The following is a 25,389-nucleotide window of genomic DNA, read 5'->3' as shown; positions in this document are numbered from 1 at the left end:
CAATCATTATTCTTAATTTAGAGTATTAATTTCAAGATAAATAAATCATATTTATTTTACGAATCTTAATTTCTTTTAGATAACAGGTGTGAATATTATATTAGCAGCATGAATTTAAAATGACCATTTAACCTTTTTATTTAATATATAAATAGTTAATCAGTGTGATATTATATAGGGATTAAAGTTGTACTTTTCAATTTAAGAGTGACAAAAAAATAAAGAAATTTTCCTACAGATACCACAATTAAAAACACATTTAAGCATTTATTCAAATAGGAAAGATGTTTCTAGATTGATAAGATTTGGAAATAAGAAAAAAAAATCAACAAAATCTGATTGATATCTTTGAAATTTATATTATAATCAGGTCACTATTTCAGATAATTGAAATTGCAATAGGGGTGAATTGTCTGAATCAATAATATGATTATCAAAATGCAATGGTTTTGGGTTACAATTCAATCAGTCAAAGTTGCAGTCTTCTGCTGGGGACTAAAAAAATGGAAGAAAAAAAAGTTAGAATAAAGGGAGGCTTAAAGAATGTTTGCTAAGTTGCTGGCAACCGTGGCCATAAAAGGAACAACGATATGCAAGATCTTTATCCAATGGATTAGAGATGTAAACAAAGCTGAAATTATACTGCACTATATCAAATCATTAATCTACTGATTTTAATAAACAACTCACGTTTAACTGTTAATTAAAAGAAATAAAAAATAAGGACAACCTATAATTATTTTTACAACAACTTCTTTCTTTTTAAGATTTCTTTTTAAGATAGAGTTTGACATTCACAGCCTCCACTAAATTACAATTAGAAAGAGGTATATTTTTTTTATTGAAATAAAACAATTTTAAAATTATATTAATCAAATCACACTTATAAACTAGTCCTAAGTAGAGCATATAGTTTATTAACTCAGAATGAATATGAATTGAAAATTAATCTCTTAATGTGAGATTATATAATTAATATGATACCTATGTCCATTTACCATGTCGAGACAAGTGACAACTGGGAAAACAATTTCTTTTTTCTATTTTTATAGAACAATTTGGGTCTATTGAATTAAAGGGGTTATAGATAAATGAGAAAGGAATGGGTAAGATTGTGTAAACTTATAGCAATGAAGTAGAATCTCCATTAGAGGGAATGAGTATGCAAGCACTATCTTTGCTTCACAATTGGTTTAGTTGTCCATTTATGTCAAATAGAAATAGAATGTATAGTTGGAAAACATGAACAGTTGCCAAAAATCAGTTAAATATTCCAAGTGCGCCATTGTTAATCTCAATCTTATGGTAGTTGACCTTGCAAATGGACTCATTTAATGCAAGCATATTTCTTTAACAATAAGCTTGTATTTTATTGAAATTGGATGAACTCAAACAGCTGAAGAGCACTGTGCCTGTGTTTGTATATATATAAATACACTATTTATGCTGATGCAAATAAATTAAAGTAAATTAATTTAATATTTTATTAGTATATATGCTTTTATATTATAATAAAATAAATAATAAATGAAATTGAATTTATTAATATAAATTTTATAAAGTAATTTATTTTAACATATTCTTTTGTATATACATTTTTTATTTTAGTTTAAAATTTATTTTTAATATATATATATATATCAAAATTTTATTTTATTGCAATCTTTATTTATAATACAATAAGTTTACATAAATATAATTGATTACATTTGCAAATAATAAAACAAACTCATGCCTATACCATTTTAAAAAAAGGGAACTAAATTGTATTTTCCACTGAAAATAAAAAAATTGCCTCACAAAGAGGATGTTATAAATTCCATAAACATCCAAGAAAAAATAAGTGAAAAACATAATAGATTATATTGTTATATATAATCAATTGTTTTTTTGCGTTATAGAATTATTTTTTCAACTTGTTTTCGAATTTCTTCTCTTCCTTTGTTTCCGTAATTGGAAACAAACACACTCTAAGAACGGCTAGTGTTTGATGCCGATATATAGATAAAAGAATATTAATAATTACATTCGATGATTACAAAATATGAATAAGTATCCACTACCTAATAATAAAAAGGGGGAAAACACTGTACATGATTGATTATATACTGCAGAGATCAATAAAAGGTGGTGCGCTCTAACCTTGTCATCACCAACCATTCTGGCTATTTTTTCTGGTTTTGTTCGTTTGCCCCCACAAGTCTACGGAGCAAAAAATTGAAGCTGCAGCTTGCAATGAGTGTTTATATGTTTAAGAATGGGCAGCATCTAAAGTAGTAACGATGGGAGTCAGCAGTAACAGTACCTCGCGAGAATCATTGCTTTATCGAACGAAGTTCCCAGTTACCCTCACCATCAATCAGACGCAATTCCATGGAATGGTATGGTATTAAAGCAGGACGCTGAGAAGACAAGAGGAAAGGCAATTATTTTTTGATAGTGACGTGAATGGTCATCAAATTTTCAATTAGAAGTTAACCAGCTAAGTTAAAACTAAATATAAATCAAATAGATTTATGCTTGCCAAATCCCCCATTTTAGATAAAAAAAAAAAATAGTGATCTGCTCTTGTTTCTCTACATTTACTATGATAAAATTTTAATTTTTGCTGGTAATTATAGATTCTTACTTGTGAGGAAGTAACAACTGTGATCCCCATTTTGTTCGCTAGCCCATAGAGGTGTTCCTCGACATCAACGCTAGTTGCACTGCCATCAATATATTTTGAAGTCAGTATTAAAACAATTCCGCATGAGAGAGAGAAAGGCATAAGTAATCATACATACTTGGTACACTCGTCCAGGATACCAAATTTAGGCTTATGGAAGAACAACCGTGCCTTAAGAACACAAGATAAAAGTTACAATCCAAATAGAAAAAAAAATCATAAACAAATTATAATGTCTTCCTCAACTGAGGTTTAAGGCTATATTATATTAGTTTTTGTAAGAAATTTAACAAACTCATGGTAAAATAAATATAGGTTAGATTTACATACCATGCCTAACCTCTGCTGTTCTCCAAGAGAGAGAATGTCTTCCCAGTTTAGATTAGCATCCCAGCCTCTATTGTCTCTTTCTAGAAGATAATTCAACCGAACATTTTCTAGGATAACTTGCAAGTGTTTGTCCAACAATTTTCTAGAGTCATGGTTCTCACCTGAACAAGATTACAATGATCAGCACTACAATGAGGGTGGAGGAGGAATCCTTTAAATGATTAAAAAAGAAAATGTTATTGTTTCACAAGAGAACATGGAAAGAAATATTTTCCAAATTAAATTTAAAGAAAGAAGAAATCTTTAATGCTGTCAACATGACTAACATATAAATTATTTCATGAATTGTTACAACTATATCACACCTCGGAATGTTAGCTAGTAGAGACCAATCAAAAGCAAAGCAAGAAGCATAATTTTAAACATTAGTTTAGTAAAAATGAACGGCTGTGCTGTGCCTAATGCATAGTCATGTAACATCATTTTTTATCGACAAGGGTATTCTGGGTCCTGTGTTATTTTATGCATCCAATATACCTTTTCCGTACATCTTCAATGCTCTCAACTCTGCTTCCTCACGGGACAGTGGGTATATAATTTGATCCCGCAATGTTCCCAAGCAAGTGTAAGGACGCTGAGGAACATAAAAGATGCCACAACCTGATCCAGCCTCTAGATCCACATCGTCAGATGGTCTAGAGAGTCTTCCACTCGCAATTGGCCAAAGTCCTCTAAGAACTCTGAAAATGGAACTTTTCCCACTTCCATTTGGACCTTCGGAAATAAGACACACTGTTTAAATTCGAATCACGAGAAATTTCACTCTTCTAAAAAGGAAGGTACAATAAAATAACTATACGAACCAGTAACAAGCAGGCTTCTATCAAGCTCAATGTCCCATGTCAACTCTCTGGCCAACATCTTCTGGGAAGGGGTTACAATATCAACCTTAGAAAAGGAAATAGCATCTTTGGCATGATAATCCCTCATTGGAAGTGTAATACTGCTATTGATAGAGTCGTCTGTATCATCGAAGATATGGTTAACACATGGTGACTGACTGATTGACTATTATTTAGATTTATCGCTGTAAAAATAGTAAGATATTATTTGATGTTTTACTAAACTAATAATGATGAAGTACCAGATTGTGCTGCATCCAGAAGTTCTTCAAGCTCAAAAATCCTATTAATACCACCAGAAAGCTCTACAAACTTCCTGTTCAATTCAAGAATGTCGCCAAAAGCTAAAAAGCTTTGAGAAACAACAGATGCTAAGAACCTCAATGCATGTGCCAGCTCACCTGTAAGATAGTACAGCGTATCTCAGAAGGGGTAAAGCTGGTGATAAAGAGAGTAACTGAGATCAGTCCAACAAACCTACCCTGAGTACTTATTGATGCTCGGTCTCCCTTATGTTCCATAGCATATAATAAGCTCAGCAACCAAGTTACATTATGTGGGAGTTGCTTAGTGATAAAATCATCAAGTATACCAAATAGCCACTTCTTTTTTAGGAGGTATTTGGAGTGGGAAAGAAGCTCCCTAAATCTTGATTCAACCATCTGCACAAAGTTAAGATAGAAAAATTTACAGCCTGTAATATTCAATGCAAAAAGAGTAGGGCAAATAAAAATAAATGAGGCATATTTTCCTTTTAAACCCAGAATACAATCACATGCCCCATACTTTGAGCCTTACATCATCAACTAAATTTCAAAACACCAACTCATGCAAAAGTTGTGCAATTAGGATTAGCTTGTTCAAGGAAGCAGAAAATGAGATGATTTTGCCAGGTAAAGCCGTATTATGGTGTATCCAAAATTTGAAGGATGAAGTGCAAATAAGTTGCATTTGCACCTACTCTGAAGCATTCCACATTTTGATTGTGCTGAAGAAGTGCGAAGTAATTTTCATTCTAAAGCTTACACAATCTAAAATATACACACCCTTAAAGTAAAGAAATTAAACAATGTTTAGATGAGACGCTCACAGCTTTTTCTCGAGCTCCACCTCCAAAGAAAGCAACAGATTCAGCATGAGTACAGAGCCTTTCGTGCATGAACCTACCAGAAGCACAAAGTGTAAAGGTCAGAATCACTTCAACTGCTCACACTATTTGTCTAGTACCATGATAGAAGCAGCAGAAGCTCTAATGGATTCACCTAAATATTCCTTCAAGTTGTTGCTCTTGGCTTATCAAATCACCAAAATCGGGAGTAACAGTTCTTAAAAATCCAAGACCGAGTAACATGTAGGCATAGAGTATGGCAACCCCCCTCTGACCTGTTAACAGCTTCATTCTCCACGTGAACCTTAAGAGAAATAATAGTTCGGAAAATCAACAGAAAAAAAAGAACAAGCATCAGACATGTTCAAGTGCTTACATGCTAGTTGTAAAATATAACAATTCAATTTTAGTAATGAAGTTCTCACCACAAAATATCCACAGATGGCTTTACCAATCCAGTGACTAATCCAGACAAGTCTGATGTTAACTTCTCCAAGTCTTGAGTTATCCTCTGATCCGCATCAATATTTTTGCTTGCCATGTGAAAGACCTACAAAAAATATGCATGTAAAAATTTGAAACCAAACCAGTTTCTGATTATTCATATTCAATTACCTTGTAGAATGCGTTGTTTCTCAAGTAGTTTTCTAACAGATGTTGTGTCAAACGGAATCGCCACCCCAGTGCTAGTCTGGCTGTCAAGTGCCTGAAGAACAGGATATTTGAAAGGTTTGTAACATCAGCCGTGCTTCAATGCTTTAGAATCTGTTTAACTCTCTCTCCCTCATATATATATATATATATATATATATATATAAGAAAAAATCCCATTAAATAATGATATACTCCTCTTTAAGACATAATAAACAAAATCATCAAACTTCAATGGCAACCACGTTTGAACCAGTCACTGGTGGAAGATACAAGAAACTGAGGTCCTGGATGTACTTGCAGTAACTACCTTATAGAAGGAGCAATGAAAGCAGATGCAGCACTTTGAAGAACACTTAAACCAATTAACCGAATAAAGGAAGCTTTATCCTGCTCCAAAACAAACTTCACAGTGGTACCTGAGAAAATAATTTTTTGTTTTAACAATTTACACATGAATCTTCAGAATATTGAATAGTCAATAGAGAAAATACCATTTAGTGATGCAATACGATCTGAGACCCATGTTCGTGAAACAACGAGAAGAGCAACGGCAAGCAGTTGTGCACCTTGTTTATCAAGTATAGTGGGTACCTGAAATGAAGCAGTCCACACAAGAAAAAATGTGCCTGAAAAATATTGTAGTTATAGATCAATCAAAGTACATTGTATACTCTATACAAATGCTTGGGTCCTGGCAAGTCATGAAGGAAATAATGCACAATCAGCCATGTATATGCATTCACTTCATGCCATCGATGTTGTGTGATTTCAAAAGCATCACTTAAAGTCATGCTTGGTCTTACTATGATTTGTTATAAATTATTCATAGGCCTTCGCCTATTAGCTTAATATTTAATTGCATGACGCACCCTTTTTCAATGACTATTCTACTTCTAACATACAAGTAGGTATATGCGTCGTCCCATTTGAAAAATACAAGGGGCTTGTTAGAGACATACATGTTTGGTGATAGAAAAACCTAGCAATAAATCTGTAAATCTGTTTTATTGAATGGGAGGATGAAATACAAGGAAAATAAGAGCAATAAGCTTCAAAGTCAGAATTCTCAAGAATAAAATCTCAAAATAACGAACTCACCAGCCCTACAATATTCCTTTACTGCAGATGTGAGGACTCCATCACTACCTCTCACGAAACTGACTCTCTCCCCTCTTTCTCTATTTCCTTCCTAGGAAGAGACTGAGGTAGGCCCTGCGTGTTTGGACTTTTAGGTGTAAACTTTCATTGCCTTCCCCGTGTTGGGCTGGTGTATTTCTATCTGGTCTAACGTATTTGGTGGGTGGGGTGGGCTGGGGATGTGCAACTTTGTGATAGCTTTAAAATTATGGATAATTAGTGTTTGTTTGGTTCAATGAATTTGGTAATTGATATGGAATTAGAGCTTGGGATTTTAATTATACATTTTGGAATTGGAATCATAATTCCATTGTCAAATTCCATGAAACGTACAATTAAAATAAAATTTTCTCAGTTCTTAACCCATCCCCTCTAAATAACAAATCCTAATCTGACCTCACATTGGGCAAATGTTTTCTTTGTTTTTGCCGCTCTCACTGTGTTAGGCAGAGGGTCAAGGTCAGCTACAAGCTTGACCTAAAACCTTAGTTAGTATATGAAAGGAGAAACTGGAGACCGTACAGGAGAAAAATAGAACGTGGTTAAGTCTGTTGAGTCAGTTATGGCAGGTAGAGAAAAAGGGTATAGAATATAGATAGTCAGTGAGGAATTATGAGGGTGTGATGTGAGCAGGTTTAATATGTTGTGATAAGGATAGATACTTGTTCTTGAGCAATTGTATTCAGTTCAAGACAATAAAAATCCTTTCTAAATTCTAATACATTTTTTATTCCCCTCTTTTCCCTAATTTCTATCACCCCTGCTTCCAATACCACTCTCATTGCTGCTGCCAAATCACCAAATGTCATCTTCACTACCATGGTACCATCACCACCACTGCCGGTGTAACAACACTTATCACCATCTACACTTCACCACTCAATTGACCACCACCATTGTCCTTACTCAACACCTCTATTGATATTTTTTTTTACTGAAACCTGATGTAATCAATAACATTACCCATCACCTGTAATCTGAGGTGCCAAAGTGGAGTAATCTCACACTATCTTTTTGTACAATCCAAACAAACAAAAGAATTAGAATTCTAAACCAATTTCAATTCTGAAAAAATTAGAATTGAAATTGCAACTCTATAGGCTAAATGCACACCCTTATTTCCTGCCAAAAAAATCCTCCATACATGCACAGAACCCATATGTGGGACATCATCCAATGATTTAAGATTTTAAAAAAGTGGCCTTTGTATGCTTCCTCAATAAGCTGCTAAGTCAGATTTTTGGGTTCCATTATTATGTTATTTATGATGAAATAATTTATTTTCAGAAAATTATGTTGAGTCCCTGTTCGTGTTCTGTCTTTGGTTTGAACTTATGTGGTTTATAACTTGGTTGCACTTTAATGTTCAAGTCTTACAAGTTTTGTAATATTGGGAGGTACAATTGAGGAAGAGAGAAGTAGAACAAGTCAAAAGCAGCTTTCTCCATTTTTCTTAATATTCTGACAAAGGATTTTAACTTTCATTTGGATGCTGTGAGCAGTGTGCATCATTGATACTTGAAGTAAACCAGTAATGAATGGGAAAATAAAAGAGGAGTTTTCAGCCGCATTTTAAAGCTATACGTTTTTTTACTTTTCAGATTAAAAAACAATAAAAAGAAAAGCAGTATAAAAATTTGAAGAGAAAATCATAACCATTAGTTTCCCAACCAAAAAAAGCCTGAAAACAAAATTGCCAACAAGTTAACCAACCTAACACCTACTTTGCTATCAATGACCAGTATAAAATAACTGTCGGTTGCAGGGGTAACTCAAGTACATTAAATTGATTTAAGAAATGTCAATACAAATGCTAGGGGTTATAATTACCACAGCCAAATAACAATACCTGAAAGTTTCACAAACAAACTCTAATGTTGTGATTGGATGAAGAATTTTCAGAACATGTTGTTTGAATTGATAATTTAAAAATATTGAAATTCTTGATATTTATGAGTATTTTTTAACTTAAAAATTATAAAATTTCAAATTTTGACAAAAAGATAGGATTTTGAAATTGATACTCTTCTCATTTATTAAATCTGTCTTTTCTCTCATTAAAAATTTAAAACTAATTAATGTTTTATTTTAAAGTTTCAATTTTTACATATATATTTATTTTTTTGGATATAGTAGAAACTAAATTACCCTATCTAAACTAAGAATTTGAAATGTAAGAAGTTTGAATTAATTTTTATCCAAACAAAACAGTTTAAAATGATGGAGGTTTAAATCAAAGCAATTCAAATTTCTAGGATTTCAAATTCCTTGAAATTTTAAAATTCTTCATTCCAAACAGTACGAGAGGCATTGAGAATAAATAACAGTGATGGAAGTATTGAAATATACAGCACACTACTACACACACAAAGGAGCAAACGCCTTATGAGAGCATATTTACAGAAGGTACTCACCAATACTTTGCACATGGCAGCTACTCTCAATGGCAATACCCTTGTATTACAACGGAGTTGGGGAACAACAGAAGGTGAAACTGTATGATTCATAGAAGGAGATGAAGATATCACCTCTGAAAAATACGACTGTGACTTTGGACTTGAGAATGCAGAATCCTAGAGAAAAAGTTGTCGAAATCTTTACAATAATGTATGTAAAACAAGAACAATGAAGGCAACTAGAACAAAATCAGAAAATATCTAAACCTTTTTGCTCATGGAAAATGCAAGTTGTACTGCTTTGGCATCACTCTGTCGTTTTGTTTCTGATCCCTTCATCGTATCAATCTCCATTTCCTTAGGAGAGCCCTCCCTGGAGTTTAAATCTTAATCTCAGACAATAACATAACTCCAAAGTAGAACAATAATAAACTGCACAGTAAAGTTCCAACCTTTTATGATGTACACTCCATCCTCCTTCACCATCTAAGGATAAAACCACATCATGAAATGCAACCAATGCTGGACGGTGTGATATGGTAATGCATGATGTTCCCATTGCCCTAACTTTAGCACAAAACCGTTCTTCCATATCAGTAGTCACAGCACTTGTGCACTCATCTAGAATTGCAAATGTAGGCTTATGGTAGAAAAGTCTTGCCATGCCCAATCTCTGTTGCTCACCCAATGAAAGTTCCTCACCCCAGTTTACCTCCTTTTCAGGAGGGTAACGATCCAACAGGTATTCAAGGTCAACCTTGGGTACATAAACACGTAAGTTCCATAAACAATAACATCTACAAAATCATCAATTAACTGCTACATATTTGTGTGAAATTGAGAAAAACATGGGATTGTGAACTTTACATTTTTCAACAGCTCCACCATCCCACGATCTGTGAGTGGTTTAACCTCTTGATCTGCCGTAAGAGGATAAATCAGCTGATCACGAAGTGTTCCTACAGCAGTGTATGGCCTTTGGGGAACATAGAAAATCTCCTTATTAAGATCAGAGCCAATTCCAGGTTTGACAATATGTCCAGATATCAATGGCCAAAGGCCACCTAGAACCCGGAAAAGAGAGCTTTTACCACTGCCATTTGGACCTTCAGCCAAAGAAGCATTAATAACATGTCAAACAATCAACCATCACAAATCACAGTTTAACAACGACTCTTCCAACAAAGAAATAGATAAATAATAAAAATAGAAAGGGGAGTGGCAACACACTTTAAAACACTCCATTGTTAGTCAAAATTTATTGAAAATTTCCAATATAGAGATAGAGTAGAGACTAATTAAAGTAAAGTAGGACCCCCTAAAAATTGTGATTTTTAATAAACTTCAACCAGTTGTTCAAAAAAATGTACATGGTGGTAGCATCATTTAAAGAGAGGGTTCAGATACCTGTAATCAAAAGATTTGGTCCTGATTCAACAATAAAATTTGTGATTTTTAATAAACTTCAACCAGTAATAGAGACTAGAGGATGTGTTCAAATGAATGTACATGTTGGTAGCCTCTCCCTAGAAAGAAAGGCCAATATTTACAGAGATGGTTCAGTGCAGATACCTGTAATCAAAAGATTTGATCCTGATTCAACCCTAAGAGTCAGATCATCCACCAAGACATTACCAGTGGGGGTCACAACCTGAATTTGGGTGCACCATCACTAATAAAACACGAGAAGAAAATATGAATTCAAAGACAATAGATTGTTGAGCAGATTTGACTTACCTTGACACCATCAAATTCAATGTAGTTAGCTTCACTTATGCAATTTCTACTTGCCTTCCTTTGAATGGAAGATTTCTCATCCACCAAACTTAAGTCCCTTGATACAGCCATTAGTTCACAAATGCGATCAGCATATCCACTGTAATACATACAGATAGGTCAGAACATCTAGACAAAATGGATCTGGTAAAGTATTGTATATAACGCACGCAATAAAAGCCTCTCATATCAACTTCTAAAAACAACTGAAATGAAAGATCTAACAGACCTGAGACGATTGAGCCGTCTTGCACTGATAGAAAGTGTTCCTAGAGACTGAAATAAAGAAATTATGACACTAGTATGATATCTAAGATTGCTTAACATCTCTGCACGCCCTAAAGTTGAGCTGTCGGGCCTTAAATGACCAGAAAAGAAAGGTTCAATAATCAAAATAACAGCAAAAGTAGCACCAAGGTACTTCAATAATAAGTCCTGAATCATCCCAAACCACCAATGGTCATGTAGGACATTATGCACATGCCTAACCAAGGCTTTAAACTTCTGTTGAATATGAGCTTCTTCTTTCCTCTCTCCACCATAGAATGCTATGCTTTCTGAGTGAGTCCTTAATCGTGAGTGAAGCTGCCGATACTCTCCTTCCAATTGCTGCTCTTTAGACATAAGTTTTCCGAATGAAGGAGAGAAATTTCTGATTGCAGCACCAGCTCCGAGTACATATGCCTGAAAAAGCCACAACAGTATATTGAGAAGGCAAGCATATCAGATCTAATATCATACAGCTTCCAGACACACAAAAAAATACTCAAAAAGTATGAATAGAAGTGGCTAATCAGAAATTGTAAAACAGAATAATTCAATTAAAGAGATACCAATATCCAGAAGACATATTTTGGGCTAGCATATGAACACAAACGCCAAGTGTATAGAAGTCCATCAGTAACTGCTGTGAGATCATCCTGTACAATTTCACTCAACTCTGAACAGAACTTTGGCACATCACTGGCAATTCTTTGTTCTGGGTTAGTTATCCGACCATCAACATGTGATATTTTGTAATACACCATGTTCTGAAAGCAAAACGAATGATAAACATGAAGCCATCACAAGAACTAACATGTGTTATAATGCATTTTTTAGGATTTACTCAGCTAATTGTGAGAATAATCTTCTCATAAAATATAAAAGAATGAGAGTGTCAGCACAGCCTACTAGGAATTTAAAAAAAATCTTTTGTATAGTTATTCTACTTTGAGAAGCAAACAGTTGGTCAAAGAACATTCTCAAGTAACTTCCACTTAATACAAGATATGGAAAAACATTCAGAATGGTTCAGGGCAGGAGCAGCCAAGATCCAAAAAATAGCCAGCAGGACCATCTGAGTTTTTTCCTTTTGTTTTACTTATATCTTAAACAAATTTAAATTCATGTACCCCCAAAAAGAACAGTCCATAACCAACTATGATCCATTATCCATATTCTTTAAACAATAGAAGGTATCGTCAGGCAAATTTCGAAAATATAGTAGTGAATGTGAAAACAGACTTGTCATTCATGTAAAACAGAAGAGCAAATAAAAGAAACAACATAGAGAGGATAATAGTCAACAACTAAATATTTAAGACAGTAGGGACAAGGAATATATAAGATGATTAATAGTTCAACTCAGAGAATCTAAAATAGACACAGCTGACATGGAATTTAACAATTTATACCTCAAAATAGTGGGAATGGATAAGCTTTGTCAATATTCTTCTGAAATGTAAACTCAAAGTCCCTGTTATATACTTTGATGTAGAATGAATGGTTGACAAAAGGAAACACAAAAGAATATTTTCTGAAATTAGCCGAAGAAACAACGGTACACGTCGAAGAAAAGCAGCACGAAATAGGAAGCCTTGCACTTTAGCTAGCCTGTTGCTTAAAGCAGTTCGCAACACCTGCAAATACATGCAGTTCTAAAAGTCATTAATTTTAAACTCTATGTCATTTATTTCTTTGGAGAGAGGGTGTTACCCCAATATATCTCATTTTCGTATAGTTTCGGATATCCATATACTTTTCTGTATACGAGGACCAGTCTCTCATGGTTTAGACAAACAAATAAAAATATTTCATCTTTAATTTTCTCCAAAATTTCATTTACTAGCACAGGCTTCAATACTGAGATTCTAAGCGCCTGTGTTCCAACAGGTAAGCAAGTGCAAAATGAAATCTTACACAGTCTGAGAGAGCATGTATATTATATACCCATACCCAGTAATAAAGCCAAACCATACTCATATTTAAGATAAGAACTTAAGACCTATGGTTTTATCAAAACTTCATGCTAATAAGATACCTCCTTCCTATTATAGAAGTATTGTGTTTTTCCTTCTAGACCATGCAGCTATCACTGGGTGTATCAGAGGTAGAGAAACTACGGACTTTGACATGCCATACATATAAAATAATGCAGTGAAAAAAATAAAGTTGATACTTTTTTTATTTATCTTCTCTTAAGGAGGGCTATTTTTATATTTGAAAACTTGTAACTCTTTCCATTCTGTACTATCTTCTTTCAATATACAAATCATATTTTTTTTTATTTTCCACTCTACAGTCTACACTTTTATGGAACACTCCACCCCAAATCCAATAAAAGAAAAAGAAGAACGACATAAAGATCTTCAGCCAAAGTTCCCAGAGCATCTAATATGACAACCCAGTGTATATAATTTACATACAGCACTCTTGATGTTGAGTTGCAGCAGGAGAATCTGAACCATATCTGCCCATTCAAGGTGTGCATTACAGCCTTCACATTTGGCCCCCAAATAAATGACATCAACAAACTATTTGGTTTTTATTGATCTCTTTTACCAGTATAATGAGTATATATTACATGTGGTGAGCACTAAATCAGGACTAGATTTCATAATTTTAAACATAAGTAGATGTCATAAAAAAACTTGATGAATACACACACACATACATACACATTAAATTATGCCTCATTTAAAAATTGAAGGCATGCATGAAGCATAATGATCCAGAATAAAACAGACTTACCGCTATAGCAACTAAACCTAAGAGATCCCTTGCACCTAATTTCCCCATGTCAGATAGTAGAATTGAAGCAAGGAGTTGGAGTGACTTCAACCCTTTCTTTTGTTTATTGTTTGACGCATTAAGGCCAGCCTCCTCTGTGAATTCTCTATCATTGTTGTGCCCATTGCAATGTCCAAATAAATCAGGTCTATTAACTCTAGACCTTGATTGCATATATGCAGCTGTTCCGCCAGCAATTAAGATACCAGATGCAAGTAATAAAGTTTTCCTGTCATCAACCCCGCGGAGAAAGCATCAGCAATGTTACAGTGTAGATGGAAATTAGTTAAACAATAGGTTTCAGTGGTACAAGTCAGCAACAAAATTTTGGTGTATTATGAGTACAAGATACTATTGCTAATACATGGAAACAGGGTATGAGCAAAGCAAAACAAACATTTCTCAAATAAATGTATAAAGGTAATGTCAAAATCATGAAGAATAGTGCAACATTTTATGCAAATCAATCAACCCAACATAACATCCATTGCCTTTAAAAATAATTGAAGTAATAGAGAAGAAAATTTCAGATCAAATATGAAAAATTGTACAAATGCTTCTTCCAAGACAGACCTGTCTCCTTCCTGGACAATACTCATTGCAATAAAGTCTGCTAAGTTTACATTTCACAATGCAAATAGACCTGATGATTTGGAAGTTTTATGGGTCCTAATGGCACTCCGCAGCAAAAAAAGGGAGGAAGGGAGGCACTCCATGTCTATTTTACTTGTTGGGAAAATATAGAGAATCTATTTTACAAACGACATTTATTAACTACAACAATCAGTTTTGACAAATGGGAAGTTAAAAGAAGAGAATAAAGATTAAGAGAAAAAATCAGTTACAGTACGCAATTATTATAGGAGTAGAATATGGGGGAATTGGAAACCAAAATGGGATGTTACCTTCGTTATTGTTACAGATCAATGTTATAAATTACCAATTTCTAAGAGCTTAAACTAAATTAGCACGAGAAGTCTCAAGATTGCATCATGGGCATTTTGAAATGGTATATATAAGCATTATATCATTCTATCATTCGATCTTCGTAATTTTAGATGAAACATGCATCACTGCTCAGTACTGCCGAAATTCCCAGGTATCATGATTGTTGGGCTTATGTACTCCATTTTGGCCAGACATTCTTACTAAACCTCCACCACTACACTTCTTTGGATTCAAAAGTTACTTAGTGAACTTGTTATCCCTCATTGTGTTCCAGTTGTTTATTGTGACAATCTTAGTGTTGTTGTTGTTAATATTTCTCGTAATCCCCATTCTACATGCCAAGTCAAAGCACTTGGCACTTCATTTTCTTTGTTTGAGAAGAATGCTTGCCAAGCAACTGATTGTTCAATATATTCCTGACATGATTAGTAGTAGACATTCTTACTAAACCTCCATCTCCTACAAGACTTCTTTTTCTTAGATCCAAGCTGGAAGTGGTTGATCTACAAACTGTATTTCACCCACCTTGAACTTGTGGGAGGTTGTTAGAAATATTTCTCTTTTCTGTTTTTTCCTTTATAACAGTTGTAATTCTCTTATCTATATATAGGTTTTTGTAACAGAGAATTACTACTCTTTTTAGTGTGTACACGTTCTTTTAGCATCAGTTTCTTTCTTCATTCAATAGTAGACAAGGCAGAGTATACAACCAGGTGTGAAACATGAACTTCAAAACATACCTAGGAATAATGAGCAGAATAGCTGATGAAAATATAAAATTGATATTTAAGTCAAAAAACAAACAATTTGAGTCTAATAGTAAGCCAGATTCAATGCTTGGTATGAAATTAAGAATCACCACAAAATAAAAGTACAGTTCAATACCTTCTTGAAGCCAGAATACTCTGGCCACGCCGAGTTAGTTGCAACAGTTGAAGAGAAGACATTATGGAAGATCAACCTTTCCCGTATAAAAAAATCAATGGGTTGTAGCTTCTTCTCTTTTGATCACGAACAAGAAAATCTAGCATACATTGAATTTCATACAGAAATGATGAATCAGCAGCCAGAATGCTTTAGGCACACCATGCTTTTCAAATTAATGAGGATCCCAAAGACAAGTCAAACAATGTGAAAATAATGTTTAGGTAACATCGGTAGAGAATTATGTTCTAAGGTTACACAGAATTATGACCTGAACTAATCAAAAGATTTAATCAAATAATTACAGCTTTGAAGCTAGAAACAAAAAAGCCAGTGTTGCATTGCAAGAGCTATTTCTTGAGACTAAATAGCATTTATGTACACTTTAAGGCAGAAATAATTAGGGTATTTGCATGAATCCAAAAACCTCAAATGTGAAAACATAGCCAAGCGGAGATGATGTACAGACAAATATCAGGAAAATTAAAATTATCTCTATTCCATTCCCCCCTGTATTGTTGTTTAATTCTTGGCAGGAACCATTTTTTCCATCATTACAGAGTGTTAATGAGCACACATAAATCTGAAAATACTAAGAAAGTCATATAATCTGCAAAAGGGATGTTATAGTCTGCCTTTCAAAAGTTTATGGGAACTTTTTATCTTCTCACTAACCATTTGCACTAGTAGATTTTACCCACTGAGTGGATCACATGTTCGAAACAGTCAATGCCTCAAAGCTGTTTGTTTCAGACCTCAATTAAGGTTAAAGCAAGCATGCCACTAAAGGAACAAACAGTACAAATAACCCATTTGCCTATCAAACTAGTTAACCTATGACACATGGGTCCCCTTAAACAATCTCCTAATCCGGACTAAGCCCAAATACTAGTACTTAATGGTAAACATAACTATATATCAAATGCTCACTTATTTCTCAAGTACACAATTCAGTCTATGTAAAATACTAAGTTTTGTCACTTTTGATTTGCTACTACTTCGCTCCTTCGAAACCTGTCTTCTTTAAATATTTCCAACGATTAAATAACTTATTGTTTCCGTTTTGATACTTCTATAAGAAATCCTGCTTTATCCATACCCTAGTTTTTTTTTTTTATTACTGACACTGTACCCCTACGCATAAACCATTTACACCACCAAATGCAGATTGCAGACCTTAACGCTGAGGCATAAATCATATAGAAACAAAAAAAACAACCAACAACGCAATAGTATCAATCAAGTAATAGAAAAAATAAAAAGCGACAGAGATTACTAACATTGAAAGGTGGATAACATTAACCATGCTCTATCACGTCGAAAGCATGGTCAGAGAGCATATTCCTCTCTAAAGAATAGATATCATCGATTGTAGTGAAAAATGAAAAATAATACTCAGCAACTACCAGAATCTGCAACGAAGTTACAGTCATTCCATTAAACACGAGAAGAAAACCTCAATTAGAATTACCACGTGGATCATCAACAGATAACAAAGCAGATTCATGGAATTCAGACGTGGTACAGAGTGTGAAGCAGTGAGTGAATTCAGCAAAATAGGAAACATTGGAAACCATACCTGTTGATTAATTTAGTTGAGAAGTGAGTCACGCGTTTGGAGATTGAAAAGAAGAGCAGAGAAAGAAGAAAATGAAATGAGTTTGGGCTTACAGCGGTATGGTCTGTGATCGGGTCGGGTCTAACGGGTTTTTATAGCACCGTTCCGTCACGCCAACTTTGTTTTCAGTATATTAATATTCTAAATTACTATGTAATGTGTTTGGGCACGAAAGTGTAAAATTTTGTGTATTTTTTACTTAAGGTTATTGCGTACGTCTTTGCAACTCGAATTAGAAACTTTTTTTTATAAAAATTCTGAAATCTGTTTCAGTTCTATTTGAAAACCGACAAGATGTTGCTGTATAAAACTTTGAATAAATGGATCTTTCATTCCATAAAAGCTTAAAAGTGAGTTATTGCGTAGCTCGTGTGTTGCTTTTAGATGAGGTGAATTTTCAATGAGTTGTTGTTGATGGTAACGGTGAGAGTTTGGTGTATGAAGATTTCGTTGATCAAATTGGTTATAGTAGGGATGCAGAATTGAGAGCTACAAGATTATTAGTAGAGATAAATTATGACAGTATTACTGAATAGAAATCTTTAAAAAATGTGATGCACGATGAAAGTATAAAACTCTTTGATAGAGATTACAATTTAAAAAACAACTATCCTTTGTTTATTATATCTTTTAGATATAAATATATTTTCTAGTCTTATAAAATGAATTTTAATTATGGTTTATATAGAAAAAAATATTTTCAGTCATCTATTGGATTAAAATTTCCTAAAGTCGATTTAATGTTATTATTTCAAAATTTCCATTGTCTTTAAATATAATTGAAGATATTTTTTAGCATATAAAACAATCTTAAATACATGTAACTGCTAACTTTAATTATTATAAAAATAATATTGGAGATTCTATATTAATAAAGATATTTCATAATATATAATTAATCTGAAATTAATAAATTTAAGTTAAATTTAAAGTGCATTATTTAATATGAGATGAGAGTTATTGAAAGTGTATAATATCAAAAGTTTGTTTAGTTTATCAAATTTATAGTTTAGGGTTTAGTTCGGTAGACCAGGTTGATTCTGGTTCGCATTTTTTACAATTTAAGTCACTCAATGCGTCTACATCAGTTAATTTAATTTTGAGAAGCATTTGGGTTGCGAGGGTGAGTGAGATTTGGAGGCGTATAAACTCTTGTATCTTTTGAAGGTGGAATGTCTGATTACTCTGAATTTTTTTCTCATTTCAATTAAAGGTTTTGGACTTTGATTTTTTTTAAGGTTCCTTCGATCTATTTCTTTACTCTGATTGGTGCTTCAACTCATGGTATGTATGTTTCTGATTAAAAGTTTGTGATTGATTTAGGCTATTTTGAGGGAAAATTAAGTGGTAGACGTTTATGTTTTACTTTTTTGTTGACTTGGTTGGAATTGTTTTTTTTTTGGGACATTTATTAAGTGTTTTTTTACGCTATATATAGTTTTTTTTATAATTTAACTGAGATTAAATATAAAAGATAATTAGAATTGCGCGGAATTAAATAGTGCACCAACATTAGTGACTGATATAAACATGAGATGAATGCAGTATTAAGCAAATAGGGTGTGTTTGGATTGAAATCGTAGAATGAGAGAGATTTTGAGTAATGTTGAGGGGTAAGTACCCTTTTCATGAGATGACAGTGACTTCCACTCGCTTCTTCAGAAAGCGACTTGCATCTAACCACGACGGCCAAATTAATGAGCGCAGGACCAAAAATTTATGCAAAAATTCTTATGATAGCATGTGGATATTTTATTTTGTCATGTGTTTGAATGCATGAAGTGTGAGATTTCTCAATCTGCAAGCACTGTTGTGGCTAAGAGAAGAGAATGTAAGGAAGGTTGAACCTGTGCTGCTCAAGTTTCTGCCATACCCCACCGACACATGCTGCTCTACACATTCAAAAACCGTCGGTGCTTCATTAAATTACTATCATGGCCTCTTCACCCAAGCACCATTCTTATTAATTTGTTTGCAACCTTGTCTCCATGTCATTTGTTATACCATGAAATCGAAACCAGAATGGCCCGGTCACTAGACAGTCTAACAATGTTTTGGTAAAAATCAACATCCACGACATATAAGATTAAGGATGTTAATCCCAATTAAAGATTAAAAAGTAGAATTAATGTCTAACTTAGTCATTCTAAAGGATAAAACCAACTAAAACAGTATAAATAAGAGAGAACTCTCATAATAAAAAAGTAATGTTACTCTGAATCCTAAACTAGATCATATTCACGCTAATTTCATCTAACTTGAGTATCAGAATAGTTTTGCAGTTATCCCCTCTCAGACATCCAAGAAGAAGAACCAAAATTAAAGAGATGACGGGAAGATTTCGATGAGAGATATTCAACGTGAACATCATTTGTTGCACACAATAAACCACAAATGTACTTGAGTTACAAAGATTTTGGAAAATTAAACTCTTGGAAAAAGCAAATAATTGATAAAATACGAGTGAAGTGACCCGAAAACAATGTTCATGTTCTTTGCATTATTATGATTTAGAATGATGCATTATACAAATTATACGGTGATCTTCGTTTATTTATGAAATGAATATGAATGCGGGGTGATACAAATCAAAAGCCAGAGTCTTACGACACTTGGCTAGAATAATAGAACTTTGGTAGGTTTATTATTTTAATTTAGAAAAGAAAAGGCGAAAATTAAGTATAATGTATCAGTTTTTCTTGCCCTCTTCTCCACCTTCTTCCAAGTAGGTCTTCTTCCTTCTATCAGCTCCGGCAATAAGAGAAATGAGGAAAAAACACGCGGCGTAAATGGCGTGAATCTTCCAATTGGTCTTGGGCGGTTGCTTCAAGACCACCCTGTGAAACACCGTCATGTAGTAATGCAACCCGACGGAAAAGCCCACTAAGGTTTGGGCCAGGCCCATGAACTTGGTGGCGAGCCCGGAACCAGTGGAGAAGACCAAAACGAGGTACATTAGGAGGAGCAAAAGGTAGAGGACGTAAGCGAGAGTTTGGAGAACCTGCAAGCAGAGATAGGTGGAGCGCGAAGTAGAGTAGAAAAACCTCAGAGGTTCAAGGCCAGTGATGAACGAGGAGAGACAGAGAATGAAGAAGTAGATGGCGAGATAGGCTTGGATGAAGATGAGGAGCTTTTGCAGTGAGAAATAGGCTTTGATTTTGTTCAAGAGCACTGAGGCCAAAAGCAGAGGAATCAGAGCGAAGGCGCAAGAGAGTAAAGTGGCAATGGTGGGCGCGTACTTGTTTCCGACGTAGGGTTTGAACCCTTTCGTAATCTCTTTGTTGGCTTTTCTGATGTACGCTTTGGAAGTTGTGGAGATTCGTTCCAGGTCAGGGATCAGTGTTTGCTGGAACTTCATGGGTAGATCCTTGAACTCCGAAACCAAATCCTCGTCCAACTCGTCTTCCATCACCCAACTGGGTTGCTGTTCTTTCTTCTTACCGCCGCCACTCTTCTTCTCGGATTCGGTCTTTTTAGTCGGTTCCTTGTCCTTTGTGGCGGCGGCTTTTGTCGTTTTGTTCTTGCCGCCGCCGCCACCGAGATCCAATGAAGACGATGTCTTGGTGGAAGTGGAATTCAGCTTCTTGGATTTGAAGGTGGTGGAGTTGAGTTTCTTCCCGACAACCTCTGTGTCGGTGATGACCGCGGTTTTGGTTTTGGTTTTGGGTTTGGCTAGCTTGGTTTGGTTTTTGTTGGAATTGGGGTTGATGGTTTTGGTTTGGTTTTTGGAGGAGTTAAGGTTGCTGGATTTGACGGTTTTAGTTTGGTTTTTGGAGGAAGGAATGGACTTTATGAATGGGGTTTGGTTTTTGGTGGATTTGTTTTTGAGGGGTTGTTGAAAGTCGTCTTTTTCCTCATCCAACTCCGACATTCTCCTTGTGGTGGCAGTGGAGGAAGAGGAAACAGAGAGAAAAAGGAAGAAAAGAAGAGAGAGGAGGAGCAGGGTTCTGCAAGCAGGGTACAAGCGTGGAGCCATTTGGATGCTCCAAGATCTGAAGGGCCAAATAGGTTGTGAACAAAACGAAGACAAAGGTATAGAACAGCAATAAATAGACAGAGATATAATTGCAAAGTTATGAATCAATCTGGGAAAAAGAGCAGTGAAATGGTTATGGTTTTATAGTTCGTAGCATAACAATTACGATTCTACTAATAGTTTTATGGGGCCACATGCCATGAGAGAGAAGTGAGTAACTGAAGTTGAGATTGAAAATATTTATTGCGCATGGAGACAGAGAGTGTGGACTTCCTTCACTTCACCACGCGGTTTCAACTTTCAACTATTAATAATAATGAAATCGATACTAATGTAATAAATTATTATTATGACAGAATTCTCTTGTGTCTTAAGAAACTGCTATAACACAATTGGCCTCAGATTTGGAAAATTATGCATGCATATGGGAATTGTTTTCTCTGCGCGGTGCTCGGTGAAAAACAATTTTATATTTCAACAAGAAATAGCAATAAAGCAATTAGGGTGGGGTGAGTGAGTGAGTTCATATACTATGACTTTCGTAGGTAGGTCAATAATTTGAAGGAGTTTGGTGAGGAATTGGTAGAGACAAAGTTTTTAAAGTGTAACGGAATGTGTTCTTCTGGCCCACAATGTCCACAGAGACTACTCCGGTTGCTTTAGAGTAATAATTAGTTCACCCCTTATATATTCACAACCATAAACCATAAACTATATTATAATGGTAAAGAGAAATATTTTTTTTCTAAGATTTGATTAATATTGAAAAGAAAATTCTATTTAGAGATCTCTTATTGTATACAACTCTTCATTTGACAATTTGAAAAAAATTAAATGATATAAAAAATTATTAAAATAATGTTATTATTAATTGTTAAATGATTGTAAAAGATGTTAAAATCTCATGACTTATATCGAAATTACATTAGTCAAATCACAGTTATAATTAATGACTTTTAATTGTTATGAAAAATAACATTTTTCTAATTAATTATGTCAACTTTTTACATTTTCAAGTTGAAAAAACTACTTTATAAACTTTATACTTAAAAGCATGAGATTAACACTTTTCAAAATTTCTCTATCTCCTAATATACATTTCAGTAAAAGATTATTTATCATTTTACTTCTAATAATTATAATCTAGATCAATTAACTATTGAGTTATTAACATATCATAATTCTTTCATGACATCAACCCACTCATCTCAATATGAATTACTAATGCAATTATTATTTGTTTTTATACACAAATACATAAATGCATTAACTAGGGAGCATTTATTTTGCTATGCATTTTTAATGAATAAAATTATAATGTAATAAATATAATTTAATGAAATAACAACCATCACAACTAGAAATTGATGTACCAAAAATAATTATATTTCAACATATTGCGAGGGTTTCGATTTTTTAACGGTTCTGTTAATCACGGTCTTTAATTATCGATAAAACGATTTTCATTAGTAAGAACGTAAGAAAATGAAAAGCAGTAACAACCTACGAGTTTATAAGTTCAAATGTTGTACGAAATATACCTTTTTTCCCCTAACAATTCTGCTGGAGTCAAATTTGCCATTTGAGGAAAAGGTGGAGTAGCTTATTTTCTTTACCAAAATATGTTATTTATGTTTTGATAATAAAATATTTTAAGATTTTAAGTTTAATTCATCAAATTTATAGTAATATAAGATTTATATTTATGGGTCGTGATAATGGTACAAATGTTATACACAAACTTTGATGATGTAATATTAAAAAATAAACTTTAAGTTAAATTTAATATTATAAAATTAATTATAAGCTGATGTTACATTCACTAACATATTATTAAATATTTTGATATAAACTTCAATCCTATTTTTTAACTAAGATTTATTATATTGAAAATTGATAGTTGTTATAGTAGTACAGTGAATTAGAAGTATTTTGTAAAAGTAATTGTTCAGTCGCAAAATAACACAAAAACATGTTAATCTGAAACGCATATAGTTTTTATTTTACACATAAATAACTTTTAAGACAGTTAGAGTTTTCAGGATCTTTTGATAATTTATAGTAAAAAAAAATCTATTAAAAGAATAAAACAAGTGGAGTAAATAATTACTGTAGCAGTAGCATATGCCTTTTCATCTTGATCTATTCTTATATATTTATATATTTCTATATTTTTTTAATAATATTTTTTATTGATGATAAATAATAGTTGTTATTTGAGATATCAGTCTAACTCAAATGTCAATGTAAAGTTCCATAAAAAAAAATTATATAAAAAAATAATATTATTGCAGTAATTAATGGAATTATACGAAACATTAAGTAGGTGGATAATTAACTAACAGACTATTGACATGTGAAATTTAATAGTAAGAGAGAAGGTGGATCAGATCTGGATGATCCTAATTACATTGCATTTTGCCTAATTACTTCAATTACCTCAAAAACCACCTAACACTGCCTATTGACGTTGACATTAACGAAAAGCTACGCCTTTGACCAGACTACACATAAATAATTTAGGCAACAATTCACTCCCACTATTATACATCAATTTAATATAATGCCACTATCATTTTAACTATATTTAAAATTAATAATTAATTATATTATTTAGTTTTTAGTATTGTAATTTACTTAACCAGCCACTTGCTCTCCTTATTTCCTTCAAATTTAGTTCCATTTATTTATTTTACAAATTATTAATAGGTAAATTTAATTATAATTTAGTTTTACTTTCAAATTATTAGTTATCAATCACAGTGATTCCTCAAGAAGAGACACAAGCTGACCAAAGGTGGAAATTGTTGACTTTTGTTCAAGAAATTCTGCTTTCATGAATCTCATACACACTGATAAGTGTGATAAATACTTAAATAGAGTTTTGTCAAGTTTGAAAAATCAATTTGAACACTACCTGCATATACAACATTCAGTTAATCCTCTAATTTTAAAATAGATATTAATTTTTTTTATATTTTAATAAAATCTTATTTATATTTGTACTGTTAGATGTCCAAATGATTTTGGGACATATTGATCGAACAACATGGAGTAAATGTATTAATTAAATCATATATTAACAATGATTAAACCTGAATGGAAAATTAGATAATACTAACGTTAACAAAATGACACATACTTTAATTTAAGTTTAACAGTTAAATGTTTTATCAAATAATATAAATAAACACAACCACCATCACAAAATACGTAATTATTATAATATTTATTGCGAATATATTAAATATTTATTTAAACTATAGAAAATCTTACTTAGGTGAGAGCTAACAAAAAAATAAACAACTGAATGAATAAATCAATTATTTAGTCGATAACAATTATTTTTGAGCCCCTCACATTATAACAATATATTTTATAATTTTTTAAATATACACACCTTTCTTATATATTTTGAATATTTTTTTTATAATTTTAATAATTTGAACTCACTTTTTTTATTTTATTCTTAAAAAAAATATTTTTTTTAATTTTGAAGTGAATGAAAATAAGTGAAGGTTGTTCTTGTCGTGGTGAGTAGCTTCTGGATAGGTAATGTCGGTGCCAAATAAAATCCTGTAACCCTGTGTTCTGGTTGTTTAGCCCCCATTATTGACCTTTTTTCTTCTAATTATTGAAGCTAAAAACTAGTGTCCTCCATTGTTATGAAAAAATTAGTCTGAAAGAGGACATCAACAAAAGCCAAGACAAAACAAGAAACATAAATTTTATGATCCAGAAGCATAAGTGTTTGGTTGTTATTTGTAGTTTCTGAGATGAGAAGAAACTCATGAAAGGTGTTGGGACCCACATGAAATGAAGGAGCATGGGGTCAAATGTTGTGCAGTGTGGTGTTGGTGAATCAACTTGTGTTTTCGAGCCACTCACAGTCAACGTTCCT

The 25,389-nt window shown here is 33.2% G+C and overlaps 2 protein-coding genes across 3 annotated transcripts; both read right to left on the bottom strand.

Annotated features, from left to right (window-relative positions):
• Nucleotides 1-1,903: 1,903 nt before the first annotated feature.
• Nucleotides 1,904-17,639, bottom strand: LOC137815159 (ABC transporter D family member 1). Of its 2 annotated transcripts, XM_068618223.1 has the most exons (28): nt 17,474-17,639; nt 17,175-17,306; nt 15,856-15,994; nt 13,984-14,251; nt 12,648-12,872; nt 11,805-12,002; nt 11,201-11,655; nt 10,933-11,071; nt 10,768-10,846; nt 10,063-10,301; nt 9,648-9,952; nt 9,463-9,568; nt 9,214-9,372; nt 6,154-6,253; nt 5,970-6,078; nt 5,624-5,714; nt 5,434-5,558; nt 5,163-5,312; nt 4,991-5,063; nt 4,382-4,562; nt 4,143-4,301; nt 3,862-4,020; nt 3,536-3,772; nt 2,999-3,159; nt 2,787-2,839; nt 2,630-2,708; nt 2,306-2,402; nt 1,904-2,223 (listed from the first exon to the last, which is right to left on the bottom strand). In XM_068618223.1, exons 3-27 carry the CDS (start codon nt 15,915-15,917, stop codon nt 2,316-2,318), a joined length of 3,999 nt encoding a protein of 1,332 aa, XP_068474324.1. In that variant the 5' UTR covers nt 15,918-15,994; nt 17,175-17,306; nt 17,474-17,639; the 3' UTR covers nt 1,904-2,223; nt 2,306-2,315. The 2 variants fall into 2 exon arrangements, with proteins under 2 accessions (XP_068474324.1, XP_068474325.1); XM_068618224.1 differs by lacking the exon at nt 17,175-17,306 and having other exon boundaries at nt 17,474-17,605.
• A 2,342-nt stretch (nt 17,640-19,981) lies between these two features.
• Nucleotides 19,982-21,980, bottom strand: LOC137815155 (uncharacterized). Its single transcript, XM_068618219.1, has one exon. The coding sequence runs from the start codon at nt 21,486-21,488 to the stop codon at nt 20,202-20,204; it is 1,287 nt and encodes a 428-aa protein (XP_068474320.1). The 5' UTR covers nt 21,489-21,980; the 3' UTR covers nt 19,982-20,201.
• Between the last annotated feature and the right edge of the window lie 3,409 nt (nt 21,981-25,389).

This window comes from Phaseolus vulgaris, chromosome 1 (assembly GCF_000499845.2).
Source record: "Phaseolus vulgaris cultivar G19833 chromosome 1, P. vulgaris v2.0, whole genome shotgun sequence".
Lineage (NCBI taxonomy): Eukaryota > Viridiplantae > Streptophyta > Magnoliopsida > Fabales > Fabaceae > Phaseolus > Phaseolus vulgaris.
The sequence above is the reverse complement of the archived record's forward strand: the minus strand, read 5'-3'. Positions and strand labels throughout refer to the sequence as shown.